The 23,324-nt window shown below is 32.9% G+C and overlaps 1 protein-coding gene across 1 annotated transcript in view; it reads right to left on the reverse strand.

The window, feature by feature from the left end:
* The window catches only part of LOC101894331 (uncharacterized), a 531,058-nt gene that overhangs the window by 61,577 nt on the left and 446,157 nt on the right, over window positions 1-23,324 (reverse strand). Inside the window, exons 6-10 of the mRNA XM_059123561.1 lie at window positions 15,904-16,110; window positions 15,198-15,343; window positions 14,487-14,637; window positions 4,749-4,879; window positions 3,994-4,153 (exon numbers count right to left, since the gene is read on the reverse strand). Of these exons, the coding sequence (XP_058979544.1) occupies window positions 3,994-4,153; window positions 4,749-4,879; window positions 14,487-14,637; window positions 15,198-15,343; window positions 15,904-16,110 (795 nt within the window). The remainder of the gene's footprint in view (window positions 1-3,993; window positions 4,154-4,748; window positions 4,880-14,486; window positions 14,638-15,197; window positions 15,344-15,903; window positions 16,111-23,324) is intronic.

Raw genomic sequence — 23,324 nt, forward strand, 5'->3', positions numbered from 1 at the left:
TTTAACCCGAAATCGGATGAAGATATATATGGGAGCTATATCTAAATTTCATCCAATTCTCACCAATTTCAATAGGGTTCGTCCTTGGGCCAAAAAAATATTGTTTGGAAAATTTTATCTCAATCGGATAATAAATGCGACCTGCATTTTGTTCACAAGAATACATGGACAGACGGACGGACGGACGGACGGACAGACGGACATGCATAAATCGACTCAGAAAGTGATTCTATGAAGGTTCTCAAAAGTAACTATGGGTCTATCTCGTTTCCTTCTCCCTGTTACAAACAAATGCACAAAGACATAATACCCTTACCACTATGTGGTGTAGGGTATAAAAAGAAATATGACAGTCGATATTGCTCTTTTTATGGTAGTTAAGTTGCATACAAATACACACACGTTTGTATATACATACACTGTTATAGTACTACAAACAAACATTTGTAAAATATTTACTTTCAATTAGTTTTATTATAAAGGGAAAGGCCAAGAGCAGGATATATATATACGAATATATATGTACCTGAGTTTCATACGGCGCTACGGTGAGAGGTAAAATATAATTAATAATACTCATGTATACATGTGACGGTGTGTGTACTTTTATGGTTTGGTAAATATGGACCTGATATGGGTTAAGTGAGGGTAATATCTTTGAATCAATAATAATTTTTGTAAGGGATTTTCGTTTTGATGCAATCAAATAAAGCAAAAAACTTGAGAACTATTCATTCTGCTCAAATTACAATGAATGTGGATGCATGTTTGTATCATAGCTTTCATGTGGATTATAATTATGTCCAACCCTTATCACATGGGATTGTGCTGGCAAAAGGTAAATGAAATTCTCAAATCTGAAATGTTATTACAACATTTATAATTACATATGAAAGTTTTTTTAATTAAAAAAAAAACATCACATATATCACATATCTGTGATAGAAGTATAGAGATCCTCTAACCTTGTGTTTACCTTTCTTTTTGTAAAATATGCAAACATCAGTACAATTTCATTATAAAAATCAATTCATATATTTGAAAACAAATGTGAATTTTGTTATTCATTCATAAATTTCATTTCCAATTGATTTATTAAATAAGGTAATTATATGTGTGTGTGTGTGTGGCATAGTTGATTGCCAAATACACACACTCACATGAATACGCGTACCGCACAGTTGACTGAATACACGTTGTTGGTATGCAATAATTTAATGAAAATCCACACAGCTCACTAAATACAATTTTAAATCTATTCAAATATGTATTTTGGGGAAAAAATAAAAATTACAAAACAAAATTGTGAATCTCACACATATACACGAAAGTGTGATGGTAAAACTCTAAATCCATTAAATATTTGTTTTTGTAATCATAGCTAATCAAATACATATAAATGCAGCACAATGGGTTTACTACAGCAAAATATAACAAATATTTTAATGTATGTCTAGAAAATAGACTACGATGCATGATTTTAACTTATGTTTTCATTTTCGCACAACAATTATATTAAGCGACATTTTATTTTCACTTATATCCTGGAGCAAAGTTTGGACAATAAAAAAAGTTTTGCATAATAACCATATTATAACATAATTATCAAAAGTTTTCGTATGTTATATTTTTTATAAGCTTCGAAATACTAATATGTGACACTGTAGCGCATATCAATTCTTGGTCATCATAACATTTTTATACCTTCCACCATTCTATAGAGGATATATTAGCTTTGTCAGTCGGTTTGTAAATATTTACAATAGACCCTACAAAGTAGATATATTCTGGATCAGCGTAAAATTCTAAGATGATCTAGCGATGTCCGTCTATCTGTGGTATTCAAGCTATCTTTAGAACGAATTGAGACAGAAGGCTAAACTTAAATGCACATATATACATAATTTACCAGTAGGCAGGTTTTGTTCGTAAATGGGTCATGTTGGTCCACGATTTAGTATAGCCCCCATATAACGGTACCTCCCGATATTCTGTATTTTCATGATTTTAGCGACATTATTTACCGGAATTAAAACTTCGAATATGAAGTTCGTAATGCATACTACAGCCTACGGCAAACATTTTTGTATGCAGGCCCACATCTTCGTATAGCTCCTATATAACGGTATCCGCAAAAGCAGGTATGTTGATGATTTCGCAAAATTATTCATCGGAATCGTTTCAAATTTCGTATTGGAAAGTCTTAATGGGTACAACAACCTTAGCAAAAAATGTCTTCGTAAGCCCCCATATGACGGTACCTCCGGATATTCGATATTTCCATGATATAAGCGATTTTATCCACTGGAACTGTTTCAAATTTCGTATTCAAAGTTCGTAATGAGTACTACAGCCTATGACAAACAATTGCGTATGTAGGTACACGTTTTCGTATGTACCCCAAATAACGGTTTTCACTTAAGTGGTTGTTTTCTGAATTTTATTTGAAAAATTTCAAGTTCCTTCCATATGGTGGAGGGTATAAAAAGTTGCTTTTTTTCCTTGTTAACTATTGTCGCCAATATTTTCACAATTTTTTGTACAGCTTTGTATTATGTTTCAGATGACCATGCCAGTACATCTGAAGACCTTTTTTGCATAAAAACATTGTTTTAAATATAAAGGTTAGGTCTCTTTATTTTTAGATTATTAATAATACATTTTCTATTTGCTCGTCATATCTTGCATTATTTCGTTCTTCCGTACGATCCATGCTCATATCTTTAAAATCAATAGTTTCCATTTACCAAAGGTCGTTAGATAAGCATTTCATGTCATAAATATGCTTATGTATATTTTGGTCTATTTCGTTCGTTCCATATTGCTATAAAGTTGTATTGAGTGTTGTTCTAAAGCTATAATTTCATGTTTTAGCATGATAGTCCACATACAGTATAACTTGTTATACCCCCAGCCTACAGGGGGCATATATCATTCAACACGTATAATTTGTATAAAACTTAGATCGAGTTCGGATATAGGTCCACCACTTGTGTTACCAAGTTCAAAATGTTGAAAGAAAATAATATACTTTATAGAAAGAAGAATGATCATCTAATTTTATTCAAACTATTCATCAACCAACATTTATATTAGAGCGGCGGAAATTGACAATATCAATCCACTCCTTCTATTGCCTTCTCCAAAAAATTTAAATTTCGAATGATCATAACATTTATAAAATGTGAAAAAAGACCGATTGTCTTCAAATTTAACACATCCCAACATTTCTAACAACGCAAGATGGAATATATGTGGTACCTCCCCTCAATGGATGAAAATAATAATAAAAACTCCTGCAAAATGTGACATACGTCTGTTATCCATAATACATAACTTGTGAGAAAAAATTCAAAATATGAGTTCAAAAATGTTGAAAAAAACCCAAAATAAAAATCAAATACTGAGCAAAGAGAGAAAGCGATTTATTTCGATATCTGCACATTTCAGGATTTAGTCCATTTTTTGGTCCATTTCAACCCGTAAGTATTATTTAATTTATTTATTTAATTATGCGATCATCTCCAAAAGAAATAGAGCTCTATTCTGGCTCTAGCCGGACCACCATTCTAAATTTCATAAAGATCGGGCCATATTTGCGACCTGTAGAGTGATTACAAATTAACATGGACAGACGGAGATCAACTCAACTCAGCTCGGCAAGAAAGGAATATCCATATATACTTTCCTATATGGGAAAACAATGTCTCGAGGTGTTACATAATTTTTGGCCCAATCAAACTTATAATACCCCCAACACATAGTGTTGTAGGGTATAACTAAAGCGAATATAAAGTTTATGATGTACTTAAAGTATTTCAAACAATGATTTATTTGGAGTAGAATATTTTGAATAAATGAGCGAAGTGTGGCCAACAAATCTAATACCATAATTTAATAAAATTTAAAATTTCCATTATTTTCACATATCTCAATTTGGTTGATATTTAACTGAAATAATAATCAATTTGTGGTCTTCTTGTATGTACTTACAGCGTATCCTTAGATTCACCATGGCACTGGTGGTCTCTCCACGGTCGTTAGCTGCGGAGCATGCATAGAGGCCAGCATGGACGCGAGCCACACGTTGTAACACCAATGAACGCGTTGAAATTATAATACCCCATGAGACATTTTGTGTAACAGGAACACCCTGTGCAGAGAGCGGTAAAAAGAGGGGAAACAAACAAATTTGTAAATATGTAATAACATAAATATATATTTATTGATAAATATGTGTTTAATAGTTTTGAGTAAAGGAAATTATGTACTAAAAGAATGAAAGTTTTAATAATAATTGTAATATATAAAATCAATATTTGAAATTGTTTTAAGGAATTTCATTGGTTCTTTAAATTTTATTTAATTTTGTTTTACAAAATTTTAAACATGCATAATAAATAAATTTATTTTATATACATTTTTTTAATTGTTTTGGGAATATGTTTAACTTTTTGAATTTATCTTAATGAATTTTCTTATTATAGTAATGCAAAATTCTTTAAAAATATAATAATAATTTTTTTTTTATAATTTTAAGAAATTCCATTATATTTTTCTTAATATGCTTTTGGTTACTTTCATTGAAATATGTTAGTTATTTTTGAATATTATTTGCAATATATTCCAACAATATTGTGTGGGAACATTGTCAAAAGAATTTAATTTTTGTATTTATTATATTAAAAAAAAAACAACACACACATACACATGATGTTGCTTTTATTTTTCCAACCCATACTACTTACATTGTGCGACCAAGTAATTCGATGTTCCTTTGGATTTGCCTTTATGTGACACTCAAAGTATACATCATCGCCTTCCTTAATGTCATCCGGCTTAAGCGTAGAACCCAACGACAATGTCACTTGTGGTGGATCTGATTATATAATATTTGTCAGGATTTGCCATTGGTGTTTCGTTGTGGTTGAGGTTCATTATTTGTTTGATTTTTAGTAGATTTAGAGTAGATTTTCACACATTCGTTTTCACAGAATCCAATGATGACAGTTACAAATTTTGATAATCATCGAAGAGAAGAAGTGTGGAAATGCCATTATACGCATGTTAAGTGGTGAAAAAGAAAACAATATAGGAAGCGATTAGAAAATAGATATAAATATGTTATTATGTTCTTTTAGATGTCAATTTATAAATGTCTAGATTTATTTAATATTATGTGTTTAAAAATTCCCTTGTACAATATGTTAACGGCAATCATTTACTTTATCTACATCAGCCTTAAGGTTATGTAGTCATATTTTTAAAAAGCCATTAAATTAAAATGCATTCTAGCGGAAATTTAATACCTTCTAACTGCACTCTTCCGGGAGTGGCCTTTATAGTGGTTGTTGGGCAAATTTATGTGTGGCCCAGGCTAAAAGTACTTACCAACAACCTCTTAATTTCATTATGTTATAAGCCTACTACAAAAAATGAGCGCTGTACAAATACAAGTAAAAAATGGCAACAATGGAGAAAATGAGTATTAGCAGTGGGGCAGGGAGAAAAAAAAACAACAAAGACTGTTTTTCAAGTTTCATTAGCCGTCCACATACATAAGCATATTAACGCCCTTTCATACAAGTTAACATTGTAATAATCGTAAATTTTATAGAGCTGCTTTAGCTAGTTGTCGCTGGCACTTACAACCCGCCCTTTCTCTCTCTCTCTTTCCTATCTCTTGCATGCGTGCATAGCAAGATGCTTGTCCTTGCAGTTTAATTGTGTGGGAGAGGGGGTGGTTTTGTAAGACTTCTTGTGAGCTGCATATGTGCGACTTGTTTGTTTGTGTCGGTCTGTTGGTTGGTTGGCTGGTGTGTGCGTTGGAGAGTGAATTTACTACCAATCCTCCGAACATGAAAATGCAACAATGTCGGCTTAAATCTACTTTTGATACACGACAAAGGACTTTATATTCACATCCTTGGTGTGTGTGCAGGGAAATCCTCATAAAACCCAAGTACCAGTGAACATACCTACTACCGCGTGTGGGTGGACTGAGTGCCATAAAAGTGGCGTGGGTGCTAAGAAAACATTTATTAGAGTTGAGTTGTTAAGTAATTGCAAAGTAAAGCAAAAGTATATATGTGTATTTGTGTGCGTGTTGGTAGTTTAGAATTCAATCGCATTAATACACGTATTGAGTTTTATAATCTATTTCCACAGTGGATAGAGTGAGGTCAGGGATTTGAAAGTCTAAGTACAACAGAAAAATTGAGTTTAACTAGGGTATCAGGGGTATCGCAATTTGAGAAATGGCGTCTTTTTTGGCATAGCTCATATTTGAAAAACTTTCGGGAGCATGCGTGCATGAAAAATACGAGAAATGTGATCTTCCCTCTTTTGATTCATGTAAGAGCGCTCGTGAATTTTTCTGTTTGAAAAATGAGAGTGGGAGTCGAAAGTCCGGAGTCTTCTTCGTCTTAATATCGATTATTCTTTTTTGCTGGACTTGAAAGAAGTTGTTTTACGGTAGTGAAGTGCATAACGCCACCAAAGGGGAGTATATTTTTAAGCGCTAATTATTTTTGTAAAGATCAAAAAACATGTGATCTGGAATATCTTACCCAATGTCATGGGTAATACTGTTGTTTAAAATCGTTTCGCGCCACTGCAAACTGTCACTTATACTCCGTTTTTTCACCAACTTTTTTATCAACAAAAATGTAATCAAATTTCCTTTTTGGGATGACGAAAAACTTTTCTGTTTGTAAAAATTTAATATTAATAATATTTCCAACAACGACTCACAAAGGGGACGAACGAAACGAAACTGTTTATGTTTGGTAATTAACTTCGGAGAACAGCAAAACTTTCTGTTGAACTGCTTGCCCTTCTAAAATTTAGCCACAAAACACATACAAACAGCTTCACTCTGTACTGCACCGCTATGCAGGCGGCTAAAGTATAGGGAGGGGATACTTCGTTGCAGAAAACTATCATTATGACGGGGGATGGAATTGTAGACTATGCCATGCAGTATCATAAACGTTTGGGGACATACGCCCCCTCTGCTTCTTGTAATAAAATTGCAACTCAAGAGCCCTTTACGATCCAAACGAAAAGTTTTCCTTTTCAGATGTGAACCCCACCCTTCCTTCCTTTTAAGTTTAATATTTATTATAAATTTTTCTCTTCGTTAGTTAGTTCTTGAAGAAAATCTGTTACATTTCATATTATTGTTGGGCTAAAAGTGATGCGAATATATATAGCATAAATGTGGGGGCATGTGTCCAAGCGGTATTTTCTTTCACCCCCTCACAGCAGTGGAAGAAAATTAATTAGCTAAATGATATGAAATTTTCGTTTAAAGTTTTCCTCTCAAATTATCCTTAAGCAATGGACACGATTGCAAATAGAATCATTGGAGTTGATGTCAAAAACTTTATCTTTGAGGAAAGTTGGAGAAGCTTTGAAATGTCAAAGAATGGGGAGTATGTTATGGTGGGAACTTATATACGTTTATGTATATAATAGTTTTCATAATTTTTATAGCAATATTTATATGTATATAATAAGAATAACTTGACGGTCAGTAAAACATTCTTATATGTAGTAAATAGTATACGGCATGGAGCATAGCTTTCAAGTTGCAAGTCTTTATGGGTGTTTTATCGGAATTATTGAATTTTCTGTACAGATATGTTTTGGCTTTCGCTTTCTGCCTTGTCACATTTCGTTAGAGTTAGAATTGCGATTTCTGAAATCTCTCCAAAACGAAGTTTTATGTTACTTTTATGCAGATAATCGAAAAAAGACCAAAGAAAAAATTGATGAGAAAATAGAAAACATTTTCGATTTTTTATTAAATATTCGAAGCTGTCCCCTATTGAGGTTATTTTGGGATGTCAACTTTCAAAACGCCATCATTATTTTTTGTACTGCAAAATTTTATTCAAAAATTTTGGAGGAGAGGTTACAGAATTAGTTCTTAATAAAATTGAAAATTAACAAGTAAAAACGCAGCTAAGTTCGGCCGGGTCGAACTCTTAATACACTCCACCGTTTGAAAGGAACTTGCAAAATGTTAAGAACATTTCGGCGAGAAATACCGTTGGGAGGGTTACCGTTGTATGAGTGGTTTGCGATATCGTGCATCCATATAGACAATTCTATCCCGTTGGTGAAGTATCTAGAAAGAACTTATTGTGTAGATTTTTAGACAATTAGACAAAAAAATTTTGCTACAACCATCAAAATACGGAATATCGGGAAACATATAGACATACAGAGTGAGACGAAAAAACTGCAATCGACTTCAGACTGCTGTCATTTCTAATACACTTGTCCGACAGCTGTTAAGGTTATTCCAGTGACACCTCATTATATTGTTTACAAGCGTACAAAAGATTTTTGGTGAGATTTTTGCAGAAAAAAAAATATTCGTAATGGAATTTAAGCGAGATAGTGTGATTTCTTTATATTTGGCTGGAAAACCACAAGTGACTATAGTTAGATCACTCGAGCGTTTAAATGTGAATAAATCTTTTATGTCTCGTACCATCGCTCGTTACCGTAATACAGCAGAAATGGTTCGAAAAATAATGAAGCGACTTTATCTAAACACGCGTCGCAGTGGCCGAAAAATGGATCGTGAGCTGAACATATCGCAATATTCCATTCGACAAATATTGAAGAACGAGCTCGGGGTAAAGCCATTGATATTCCAAAAAGTACAAGATCTTACACCGCAACAGAAAGAAAATAGCATTTTGCAAATAAACAGCATTATGCAAATAAACAAAATGATCGTGTTTACTTGTTAAAGAGGTCAGCTGAAAATGTGTACCTTCGGTTGGCTACCAGAACTCAAGCGCCAGCCATGGTGATGGTGTGGGCCGCCATAACAGCCGATGGTCGCTCTCCGCTCATATTAATCGACCGTGGCATCAAATATTATTAAATATTTGGACACGCAAACATTTTGGCTGCAGACCTTGGACATTCCATTCCGTTTGAAGGTCATAATTCGTGTCAAAGTTGACCAATTCGAACAAATCTAAACTTATTCTAAAATTTAATGCTACTTCCGATATGTTTTGCTTTCATTCAATAATTTTAAGAAAAATATATAAAAAATTATGGCGTTTGGCTTTGTTGCAGTTTTTTTTATCTCACCATATATTGTCGATGCCAAGTACCAATTTCGAAATTACTCCGTCCAGTAGGACAAATTAATATGAAAATTTTTTATATCGAATTCCAAATAATTCCTTAAAAAAATTGGCTGTAAAGATTATGGGGTGCCTTTATTTAGGGGGTCATTGCGAACATTAATACCAAATTTCAAAATATTCTATTGGAAAAGTGTATCAAACAATTTAAAATGTAACCATTTGTGGTGAAGGTACTATAATATTTTATCTGGCACAAACGGTCGGATATTGCTTGATATATTTAAAAAAGATTTAAAATGTCCAAAAGTTGATTTCATTTAGAAAACGATTAGGGGTCCTAAATCGATATTTGAATTGGTGACAGTAAAACCCTCTCTAGCTATAAGACTAATTAAAAATTTTCTATAAACTTACGAACAATTTAAAAACATATTATTTTTTCTAACCATTACAGATAACATCGTAACAATTGAATGATATCGCATTTCAATGTCACAGTTTATCCTTATTTGATCCCTTGTTAACCTGCTTACCCATATATCGTATATGTTTCGTAATTTATGAAAGTTGAAGCAAAAACTTTCTACACACAAAGAGAGGAAGAAAATGCAACAACTTTGTTCATATACATAAATTTAACGATTTTTTTTTTCAGTTTACACATTGTTGTGATGGTTTTTTGTCTTTAGCAGCTGAACTTTGTTCCATAACCGCCCGCTGTTTGTTTTTCGCACGCACCCACATACAATCAAGTTAAATGAGCTTTGTTGTATACGTTACATTGTTTTTGGTTTCGGCGACGTTCTTGTTACAAAAATACAGAAAAAAACAAAGTTTTGCTTAATTTGCATTTTATTATTTTTTAGGTATTTCCCTAATGCCTGGCTATGAGCCTTACTTTATATAAAATACAATTTTCTGCAGTTACAAACATACACACATATTTTGCATACTTTGCAAAACATGAGAAACAAGCTCCCAAACAATATAATACAGTTGATGCTGTCTATCGTCTCGTTGGCTGTTGCTTTCAGCATTAGTTGAAATTATTTGTTTTATTTTCCGGTGACATGAGATACAAAAGGTTTGCTCTTTTTCCTCGATCTTTTCAAATGTCATAAAATTCCATAACAAAGTTTTGTGTATGGGCATTTGAACAAACATTTGTCATCATAGAAACGTGTGTGTTGAAAATATTTCCTATTCCTTTGTTATCTCTACGTTGACCCTGTGGACATGCTATATCATTCAAAAAAAAAAAAAAAAAAAAAAAAAATGGCATGGGGAGAGAGAGTACATCCAACGTGCCATATTTTTGTTAATAATTTATTTTTTTGTTTCTTGCAACTAACACAAAAACCCCATGAGTTGTAAAAAACAGCATATCATGTTGGCGATCTAATACAAAATAGCCAAGCGCTGTTTTTTTTTTTTTTTTTTGAAAAAAAAGTGTGGAAATTTTAAAAATAAAAAAAAATTGTGATTGAATTGCGATAAAAAGTGAATGTGGAACATGACGATGCATATAGTAACGTAATTTTGTTGGGATTTTGCACGTGTTCATGGAAAAATTCTTTTTCGTTGTAAAACAAAAAATTCTTTTTATATAACCTTGATTTTAATTTGAAAAAAAAAAAAAAAAAACTAAAAGTAAACACATAAAGGCTTATTAACACCACTTCCAACAACTAAATATTCCGAAAAATCGGTTGGGAACATTGGCTTAGATTTTCAATCATAAGACTTCCCTCCTTTAAGATAACAAAATTTCAAATTATAGAAAATTATTGGATATTTTTGAGTTGGCAAAATGGGGCTTGTATTTTCAAAATTAGCTGGAACCGCTGGAAGTGATTAATGTGAAAATATACAACTTTTATGCGTTTTTATCCACCAAGTCCTTAACTGTCAAATTACTTGAGTGTGGTAGCAGATAGTGACATATTGCTTAAAATTTATAAAAATTTTAAACGCGGAAAAGCGTTTCTTGTTAAGGTGTACGATTAAGCTCATTTTTATAATTTTATTAGGCAGGAAATATCTTTGATTTCTAATTGTTTTTTTTTTTAATATTAAGAATTGTCTCATTATGAGCAATGTAGGTACATGGCATATAAACCATTATAAAGGGCCTTTATAGAAATAATTGTTTCAGAAAAGATATATTTTTGGACAACCAATTATTTTAAGATGGGTGGCCCTCACGACACCCCCGGAATGAATTTTAGCTATGGTTGGAATTTCGCATATGCTAATTTTTTTTTATCAGATCTACTCCAATATGTCTACGACTTGTCGGTTCCCTGTAAATACAATTTTTAATCAACCAACCCATCAACCACGCTTCCATGCTTAAGTCAGTCAGTCATCCTGAACCAAACAAGGAATAGGTTCAAAAATTTATGATTCGGTCGTATTATTGACATCTAGTCTTTAGAATCCAATGAAACGATGAAGTGTCCGTGTTAGTCAAAGCATTTTTCTTTGTATTATAAGACTCAGTTCGAAGGAGAACGATTTTGACAGCCACTGCCCGATATGTCCATAAGTATTGTACACAATTAACCAGTAAAAAAAGGCCACAAGTAAGAAAAGCTACCCGTAAAAAAAAAACGTTTATATAGGCAATTAATCTAAACTAAATCTTACATAATGGTCATATGAAGCTAAAAGGAACGAATGTAATCTAATAATATATTCCACTTTCAATCGATTTCCAGTAAATTTAATGGAAATATTTGCGTCCCTTGACCTTGAGTACACTTAGATTGAAAAATACATATCGGGGCTATAGCTATGTTTGAACCGATTTTCCCCAAAATCTATCCCATTTCAGCTGATATTACACATTTGGTGCAAAATGGGTGATAAATACAAATCTGAACTTATCTATATAAAAAATAGCAAAAGATTTTGTATGCTGTCTTTAAAAACTGGCCAAATATCATCATTTCGAGTACAGAGTAAGAGACTTAAACACGAAATCGAATAATAATACATATGGGAGCTATAGTTATACTTAACTGATTTTCATAAAATTTGATATTTTAAATTCGGTCATTTGTGCTGGAATTTATTAAATTTGGGCTGATATTAACTATTTGGCGCACAATAAACTAAAAATCGGACAATAAATCCATATCTGAACCGATCTCGAAAAAATCTGGCAACGGTGTATCTGAGCTGAGCTTTGATATTTTCAACTGTTAGGGAAAAAAGGAAAACAAATTAGATGAACAATATATATGGGAGCTATACCAATATTTGAACCGATTTTCCCCAAATTTAATATACTTTCTTCTTAGCTCGGGTCGCATGCTCCAAACCAATCTGGGCTAATAATGCATATTTGGTGCACAAAAGAAGACGAATCGGACAAATATATAAAAGCAATATCTAAATATTTACAATAGGGCTCGTCTTTGGACCAAAGAATTAATTTGTGCAAGAATTCATTTCGATTGTTCATAAAACTACATGAAGAAAGAGACAGGTGGATGGGCGAATATCACTAAATCGACTCAGAAAGGGATTCCTCGAGGATGCTCAAGAATAAATATGGGTCTATTTCAACTCCCTCTCTATGTTACAAACATATGCACAAATATATAATACACAGATGAAAATAGTTGATGAAACAGTTATAAAATAACTTTAATAACATAACATTTATGTATTTTATATGTATATATAAACAATTTTTTTTTCTTTTGTGGGAAGTGTCAAGAAAATAAATATTCTTAATCAAACTTATTTTGAGTATATATATATATATATATATATATATATATATATATATATATATATATATATATATATATATATATATATATATATATATATATATATATATATTATATATATATATTATATATATATATATATATATATATATATATATATATATATATATATATATATATATATATATATATATATATATATATATATATATATATATATATATATATATATATATATATATATATATATAAATATATATATAAACGATTTTTTGGGGAAGTGTCAAGAAAATAAATATTCTTCATCAAACTCATTTTGAGTCTCTAAACAAAAGCAATTATTAATATGTACCAAAAAAATTTTCATCGATTTTAAATTATAAAACAACACTTTTTAATTTTCTTATAATTTATTACAAGCCTTAAAATCTGACATAGAGCTTTACATTACTTCAAAAACCATTGGTCTAAAAAAATGTTCGACAGCCCATGTTTGGCATAAGGATAAACCGAGGTTTCAACTATTTGTTATATTTTCGTCATATTTTCAATTCAATTTCGTCAAACTTTGTATTTTTAATTTTTACTTAAAAAAAAAAACTTTCGTGCTGAAAATGTATTTCATTATGGGTCGACGTTTTTTAATAGATCTTGTATTAAGTTATTTTTGATTTTAGTTATAGTTATATTAATAATATATGCAATGTACTTTCATTGTAGATACTCCTTCATGAATAGTAGATTCCAAAATGTGTATATTGGAGCGTATGATGTAAATTTTCTCTAATGGAAACAACACTCATACACACAATAGCCCTAAGCCTAAGTCCAGACATTTTCTGTCAATGACTTTAATGTGCTGCCAAACTGGAAAATTACTTTTAACGTTTTTTATATATTTTTTTACAAAAATCGTTTTATATTTACAACTTCTATGTCTGTATTTTTAAAAAAAGTTTTTTTGTTTTGTTTTCCAATATTTCTTTATCGAGGCCGTTTGCATTCATTTTACTTTCCACTCCTCTTCCTTTTTCATATATGTATAAAACAAGAGGAATGCCGAAAAAACAATAAAATTGAAATGTTTCATAATATATTTATCTAGACATCAACGAAGCTACAGTTTTCACTTTCCTCTCTTCTTCTCACTTGAAGTACACGATAACGTTGATGATGATATCGTTGATGAGGAGAACGATGATGTTGTTCCTTACTTTCTCATTGCTGAGTTTTTCCCCAGCTGAGAAAAATTTATGTTCAAAGTCTTTATAACAATAAATTTATGATTTCACATCTACCGATGACAACTTTATCGCCATGCAAAGATACAAAAAAGCAAAAAAAAGAGCCTAAAAACATGCCGCGTTTGGGTTTTCTTACTTCGCATCTCTCTGTCTCTGTGGAATACATGACATACAAATAAAAAAGCGGAAAAACCGCTGACAAGTATTGTCGAAAATTGTTAACATTTACAAGGGTCTCAGTGTGGGTTTAAAGTTGAAAAATTTTGAGATAAAACTTTTGGAAACTTTTGCCATTTATACCGTTCCTTCTCCTCTTTCTTTCTTTCTTTTGGCTTGTGTATTTATTTATTACATATTCTATAATTTTTTTATGTACTTACACATAACATTAAGCATTAGCGTATCCTCCAAAGCTGAATTTTGTAAACGTGGATTTGAGCCCTCACACTTGAGTAAAGTACCATCGTCTTCGGGTTGTGGATTAAAGGTAAGCGTTGATATCACTTTACCATTCACTTGGGAGGTTGAGAGCTGGGAAATTGTAAGAGATACAAAAATGGATATTAGAAAAGAGTGCGTGGAAACTAATGTGTTAGATAGTTGCAATAGTCAGACGAAAATAATGTTCATTGACAAATTAGAGTTTTTAGAAATTTTAAATATCCAGTTCAGATACTGCTTTTTTAATGTTATTTGATATAACTAATTCCAAAATTTAGCTTTCCTATGATCGTATTATATGCTCTATAAATACACTTGCACAATTTATGTACTTTTCACACGAAAAACCCAGTGATTCCGGATTTAAACTACAAAATGCCCCCATTTAAACACAATAGAGCTCAGCTTTGCAATGTTAAAATACCTTGCGAATAACCTTTTCTTTGTCAATAGTGCACTGTAATTTAATTCATTGTTTAAAATATTCAAAATATAGCAAAAACCTTTAATTTTTAAGTTGTCAAAAAATTGGTATTCTACAAGTTGGGACATCAATTTACATTTCTAGGGTATCATGGAGTCGATTCAATCCTACATTTGTTGTCCCACTGTTGGAGGGTAAATTTTATTTTTTATTGTCTTCAACTTACCGTTCCTCTTTTAAAAGGTCGATTATTTTGTGTCCATTTAATTTCCGTATCCGGCACTGAACCCTCGACTATACATGTCAAATTGTACTGGACTCCGGTGGAAAACACCTTCAGCTTATTCGTTAGGCTAACCGATGTTGGTTTAACTGAAAATAGTTTGGGGAAATATTAAAAATACATAATTTTATTTTTCTGCAAATGCTAGCATTTTTTCTTAATTAAATCATAATTTTATCGTTAGTCACATCTAGTGGCAATGGACATACATAAAACCGCGTAGACATACATGTAAAAAGTAAGAATAAAAAATGCATGCATTTTTAAACGGAATATTAATGGAAACCTCTTTTGTAAATGCAATCACGCATAACATGCGCTTGACACGCAATATATGCACATTGTAAGCAATCCTAACCAAAGAAAAATAAAACAATTTCTGGTGGAAATTTTCACAAAATTAAAGCAAAGAAAATTTAAATAACAATACCAAGAAAATTGTATGCATGTCCTTGCCCCAAATCATTATGCCGACCATCAATGTCATATTGTAATGAAATGTGTGATGGCGTTCCAACACCACAGCAACATTTATTTAGCCAGTCACCTATACTACTTTACCAGTAGTATATATGCTTTTGCAGATCTGTTTTTTTTTTTTTTGGTCTGATTGACAAGTTTGTAGGCCAAAATCGGAACAACTACTTACGCAACATATCAATACGTATACTACGCTCCACTGGTGGCACTAATTTCGTATTCGACGCCTGGCAACGGTAGGTGTTGTTCAGCGCTGAACGTGTTATGTGTGGGACTTCTAAACGATTGACTGTAACGTGACGTCCCATAGATACACCATTGCCGGATTCCAATTGTTGGGAGCCATTCATCCACGTAACTATGGGTTCGGGACGACCTGTGGGTAAAAACAGAACAATGAATAGTAAATAATGAGATTTTAGTTGGTTGCTATACGCTATAGCCATAGGAGGTAGGACTTTGTCATTGGAAATATAAATTGTAATTTAATTGGATTAAAAATTAATTATTGAAATTGCGAAGTGATTTATTCTTATATTTAGATTCATTATTTTACTTGATATTGTTGTAAATTTGGCGTGAAGTTACTCAAGTCTTAAAAAAAAACTAGTTGAAAAGTATCAGTTGGTTTTGCCGACAGATGTATAACCTCAGATTTTGTTGGTTTATTTAAATATATTTCGACATCCTTATAAATATTAAAAAATCGGAATCCTTTGTGGGTGGGGGGGTTTGTTCCAAAGGAGTTGGCAAATATTATACATTTCGTATCAGATAGAAGTCTAATATAATTATTACAACGTGACAAATATCGAATATTTCCTCCACTTTAGATGTGCTCCTTTTTGGAAAACGTTGAAAGGTGCCAGAAGGAGTTGGCGGATGTATTCCACTCCATCTATAATCAAAATGTTGAGGGAGTTATTAGAAGGAGAGAGCCTATGAATTCCATTTTTTACATTAGATCTCAGGTTGAAAGTAGTATTTAGATGTATCAAGTCTGAATAAAATCACTGACTTGTTTCGCAAGTTATAAGAGATTTAAATATTGACAAGTAAAAAAGCAATAAGTTCAGCAGGGCCGAACTTTGAATACCCATAACCATTTGGAACGAATTTAGAAATTTTCGAAAAAGATCCGCCAAAAATACTGTTAAGATCTTAAAAATACCGAATATAGCCGTTATATTAGGGTCTGTACGACACGAACCTACATAGGCATTCTTTGTCATATTTAAATTCGAAACTTGAAATAAACGGTGAATAATTAAGCTAAAATCACCAAAATACCATATATAGGGTGATACCGTTATATCACAGCTATACGAAGATCTGGACCTGCATAGACAATTTCCTGTCACTGGCTTTAGCTTCCATTACTAACTTCAAATACGACATTTCAAACAATTTCGGTGAGTATTGTACCTAAAATCGTCAAAATACCGAATAAGTGGAGGTGCTGATATATGGGGCCTTTACGAAGACCTGGACCTGCATAGACAATTTTCTGTCACAGACTGCAGTTCCCATTACGAACTCTAAATGCGTAATTTGAAACTACTACTGCGAATAATGTCGCTAAAATCATCAAAATACCGAATACCGGAAGGTACCGTTTTATGGGGGCTATACGAAGACGTGGAACTGCACAGACAATTTTCTGTCTTAGGCTGAAGTATTCATTATGAATGTCCAATACCAAATTAGAAACAATTCCGGTGAATAATGTTACTAAAATCACCAAAATATCGAATATCCGGAGGTACCTATGTATTGGGGCTAAATGAAAACGTGGCCCTATATGGCCCAATTACGAACTTAACCTGCCTACTGGCAAAATAAACATGTGTTTAGATTTCTATCTCAATTCGTTCAAAAGATAGTGTGATTACAACAGACAGACAGACCGACGGACATGGCTAAATCGTCTTTGAATTTTACGCTGATCAAGAATATATAAACTTTGTTTGGTCTGACTTGAGTATTTCGAGGAGTTACAAACGGAATGACAAATTAATATATACATAGTATGGTGGAGGGTATAAAAATTGTGATCCAAAAAAATGTCGGAAATAGCATCACATTTTAGAATCAGTTCAGAGTTGATCGAATTGGTCACCTTTGGCACGAATTATGACCTTCATATAGCCTATGAAACCATCACACGCTACCCGAATGTTGCTCTGCGGTATTTTGGCCCATTCCTGATTTGCCTCTGATTTTTTGTGCCAACCTGACGATGCGAGGAATCTCATTTTGTAACCATTCTTGCGGGCAAAATTTTTGCGTGCCCACGGCTTCAATACACCCTCCAGAATATTTTCGGGATAATACTCGGCATTTATTCTGATACCACGGTCGATTAATACGAGAGGAGAGCGACAATTGGCTGTTAAAGCGGCCCACACCATCACTATGGCCGGCGCTGGAGTTCTGATGGCCAACCGAAGGTGCACATTTTCAGCTGACCTCTTTGGCAAATAAATACTATCATTTTGTTTTTTTTACAAACTGTTGGACAACGAATGTTTCCTCATCGGAGAAAATCCAAATCGGTCGTTCATCATTCTCGGCCAAGCGAAGTAACTCTTTAGCTCTTTTGAGTCTATTTTCTTTCTGTTACGATGTAAGTTCTTTTTTGGATTTCAATGGCTTTAAATCGAGTTCATTTTCCAATATATGCCGAATATGTTCATATGTTCGTGATATGTTCAGCTTACGAGCCATTTTTCAGCCACTGCGACGCGGGTTTCGATCAAGTCACTTCTTTACTTTTCGAACCATTTCTGCTGATGTTGCTGTTTTCTTCCATTGACTTCCTTGACGTCGGGCTACGCTACCAGTATCATGGTAATGAGCGATGGTACGAGACACAGAAGATTTATTCTCATTTAAATGCTCTAACATGCTCTGACGATAGCCACTTGTGGTTTTCCAGCCAAATATATAGAAATCACACTATCACACTTCTGGAAAATTCTTACCAAAATGCTCTTGTACGCTTGTTAACAATATAATGAGCTATCACTGGTGTAAATTTAACAGCTGTCGGACGAGAGGGTTAGAAATGACAGCAGTCTGAAATTTGTTCCATTGTTTCATTTCACCTTGTACAGGGTTGCCCATATTCGACGGACCTTTGGGCCCATTCCAATCGACGAGGCTTGTCCTCAGGCAACATTCTTTGCATCAATTGAATTTTGTACGGGAACAAATGCAAATCAATTCGAATAATCCGTTGTAAAGTGGACCGAGCCATGCCCAACTGCTGAGAATGGCGTTTTTGGGGTGTTCTTGGGGACCTCTCAACACTGGCTCGTACGGCAGCGATATTCTCGGCCGATCGCCTTGGTCGACTTTTATATGGCCTCTTCGGATTAGAAAGAGCCTTTCCAGTCGAAAATGGTGTTCTTAGAAGGCGCACTTCTCACATTTTTAATGCTTTAAAAGCACGTAGAGTTTTCACAATTGACTTCTTGTAAATTTCAACTATTTCAGAGCGCTCGCGTGGCGTGTTTTGGTTCATAGTAAAAATCTGCTTGGACTGACGCTTCAAACGCGGTATGTCATTAAACGATGTGACATCTCTGTCAAAAGTTATGGCGTTGCCAGATGGGTCCGTCGAATATGGGCAACCCTGTATATACAATCTTCACATCAGATTTTCTGTTTTTAAAAATGTTTCTATGTTTACAATTTGAGAAGAATCGGATGCTTATTTCAAAAATTTGACCCGTTGTGAAGGAGGTATCTGAAGGAGGGCCCGACATATTCTATCTTTACACCTAGTCTTAGTTTGATAAATTTTTTTGGATGTACCAAGATGCTCTTTTCGCATTTTATGATCGTTCTGATTTTAAAATGTTGATCCCTTTGTGTGGGAGGCACATGATGGAGTGGGCCGATATTGTCCTTTTGTCACACATGATATAGCACTGATACAAATATTGGTATTTACATATTTTGCACAAAATTGTATGATCCTTTCATGTTCTGTGTGTTAAAACATTTACCTTTTATGGGGAAGGTACCAGAAGGAGTGCACCGATATTAGCTATCTCCAAACTCGATCTAAGTTGGAAATAATATTGAGATGCACCAAGTTTGTATCCCTTCAGACGGACACCCATAGATAGACTCCAAATGTCCTAAAACGAATTTGGTCTAAAGGGAACTAGGGCATAAAACCGTTATTTCGATTAGGCACATTTTGGCCGCATTAAATGTAGTCATATGGCTGAGGGTATAATTACAAAAGTAATATTTTTTTAATTTTGCAACTTTAACATTTATGGTGAAATTGTTTTTGTAATTTTTTCAGTTAATATCTATCAAAATAAAGGTAATTGTGCTCCATCCTTCCATTCCATCGAACTCCAGAAAGTAACTGGCGGAACCTGCCAGGACTCTGTTCGTTACCATGCCAATAATCATAAAATAACAGGCAATGATCACTGCTACAGTTCGAAAAATGAAGAGAATGATGTGGAGGGAACTTCTGAAATTGTCCTTTTTTACTGCGCTGCACCTATGCTGGAATCGATTTTTGAATTTTAGACTATGCTGTAACCTATAACCTGATATAATTCAGCATACATGTAACGACTATAATATCTACCATGTAAATAATCTAGGCACTAATTTGAAAATCATTCAAAAATAAATTTAATAAACATATATAAGGTTCTGATTAATTTAATTAATTTATTTCGGATTTATTTCAGTTTTGACCTTCCTTCAAATTCTACAAGGTCACCCCCATCACAAAAAAGTTCTAGCAACGCAAATATTTCCAATTAGCGCAAACAACAATTTATTGACATAAATATGTTATAACATAAATTAAAGTAAAAAAACCTGATAGCAAAACATACATGTTAATTTAAGCGGAAATTTGTTTTTTTTTTTTTTTTTTTGTTTTGCTACAAAGCTAAACTTCAATTGACATGAAATCAATTTAAAATCTATAAACAAATAATTTTTTTATAAACTGCAAAAAGTATTTGATAAAATAAATCAAAAATAAATTTATGATAAAGCAACTTTTAATTGGTTAGAAAATTCTACTTTTTTAGATTATAAACAAAAAATCCAACCCATCTGCAAAAATAGCTATAATTTAAAAAATCCGTTTTTAAGCTATATAATCAACATTTATTTTGTTTGGTTTTTGTGAAAAACAAACTTCACGTTATGTTGGCCACAGAAAGAGATTATTATGGATATCATTGGCTAACATAAAAAATAGTTGCATAAACAAAACGGACAAGAATTCTAAAGTTATGTTTTTCAAACTAGACTTTATGTTTACATAAAAGTAGGCAGTTGTGTTGGAAATTTTAGATCGATAAATTTCAAATAAAAATGTATGATAAAAAAATAAGAGCATTTATTGTTTAAATCTGGAGTATCACAACAATAACACAAACGACAACAGTATCAATAACAAACAAAATAATAATTCCTAAGATTTCTTTTTAAAAAACCTGGAAGACAATATTTAAAAATTTTCGTTTGATCTGCTATACATTTGGTATCCACTGTATAATTGCTGGTGCCTTGCACTAAACATATACTTGTGTACGTACATATATATATACACAGTCATGTATCTAATGCATAACCGGCCATGGTACTATGTTAATGGTGTTATTTGCATTTCAGAAATATGCAAATAATTTCCGCTTTTCGGCACAAAAGTGAACAATGGCACAAAAGAATCACAGGAATTGTTAAAATAGCAATATTAATAGGACAATAGAACGTAATGAAACTGAATCGAAACAAAAAAAAAAAAAATATGGCTAAGAATATTAAAGAAACTTTTTTAAATCGCTGTGCCTTTTGTGTTGTAGGCTGGCTGGATGCCGGTACTTAATAAAGAACTTGTAACTATGGGCGAAATGTACAACAATGTCCATTACAGGTATTTACGAAGTTTTCATTGTGAACACAAATAGTACATTTGAAATACATTTTCAGAATGTTCTTAAGAAGTTTATTAAAAGCTCTCAATAAGAGCAATTATTTTGAAAAGGCTTAAATGTGTTTTTGAAGGAATATAACGTACACTTGAAAATGTTTGTTAGAAGTGCCTGAGTTATATTAAAAAAAAAAAAACATTTGTTAAAATATAGTAGTATGATACATTGTATGATTGGTGATTGTTATTTGGAATTTATAGCCCATTTACAATACAATAACTTACTGTTTTTGAGTCAATTTCACCTCTGAAGAAAATTGGCAGTCGGTGTGGTTTTATAATGAACCAATATATCTATGTAAGGCTTACATCGTTTTCCCAAAGATTCCATACACCCATACGCCATTCCGGGAAAATAATATTTTAATGTTTGGATTTCGAATTACTTCAAGTGGTCAGAAAATGTTAGTAATTTTTCTGAAGTACAAACGAAGTGCAATGAGAAAAAACAAGTAAAAAAACATTAAGTTCGGCCGGGCCAAACTTTTAATACCCTCCACCTTAGGGTAAAAGAAACATTAGAAGAAATGTGGCAAAAACCATTAAAATACCGAATATCGGGAGGTACCGTTATATGGGGGCTATACCAAAACGTGGACCTATAATTACAATGTTTCGCTACACGAACTAGGACCCATTATGACCCACAAATACCAATTTTTAGACAAATCCGTGAAAAAAAGGTTGCAAAAACCATAAAAATACCGAATATCGGGAGGTACAGTTATATGGGGGCTATACAAAATCACGGACCCATACATGCAATGTTTCGCCACCGGAGCTGGAACCAATTATGACCAACAAATACCAATTTTCAGACAAATCCGTGAAAAAAGGTTGCAAAAATCATCAAATTACCGAATATCGGGAGGTACCGTTATATGGGGGCTATACCAAATCATGGACCCATACATGCAATGTTTCGCCACCGGAGCTGAAAACCATTATGACCAACAAATACCAGTTTTTAGACATATCCGTGAAAAAATGTGGCAAAAAAAACTAAAATACAGAATGTCGGGAGGTACCTTTATATGGGGGCTATACCACAACGTGGACCAATACATGCAATGTTTTGCCACACGCTCAGGGAGCCGTTATGACCCACAAATACCAATTTCCAGACAAATCCGTGAAAAAATGTGACATAAATCATCAAAATAGCGAATATCGGGAGGTACCGTTATATGCGGACTATACCAGAACGTGTCCCGATATGTCTCATTTTCAATACCAACCATCCTAGACACAATACAAATAGCTCTGCTAAACTTTGGCGCTCTACGTCAAATAATGTGGGCTGTATCGTGATTTCAACAGAGAGACAGACAGACAGACAGACGGACATCGTTAAATCGACTTAGAATTTTATGCTGATTATGAATATATATACTTTATGGGGTCTAAGACAAATAGTTAAGGATGTTACAAACGGAATGACAAAGTTAATATACCCTCCTTTCCAAAGTGAAGGGTATAAAAAGAGACACGTTTTGACAAAAAGAAGTATATATATTTGCTAAGTAATTTTACTGTGATATACACTTTTTTATACCCTCCACCTTGGAAAGGAGTGTATATTAACTTTGTCATTCCGTTTGTAACAT

The sequence above is a fragment of the Musca domestica genome, unplaced genomic scaffold (genome assembly GCF_030504385.1).
Source record: "Musca domestica strain aabys unplaced genomic scaffold, Musca_domestica.polishedcontigs.V.1.1 1, whole genome shotgun sequence".
Classification (NCBI taxonomy): Eukaryota; Metazoa; Arthropoda; class Insecta; order Diptera; family Muscidae; genus Musca; species Musca domestica.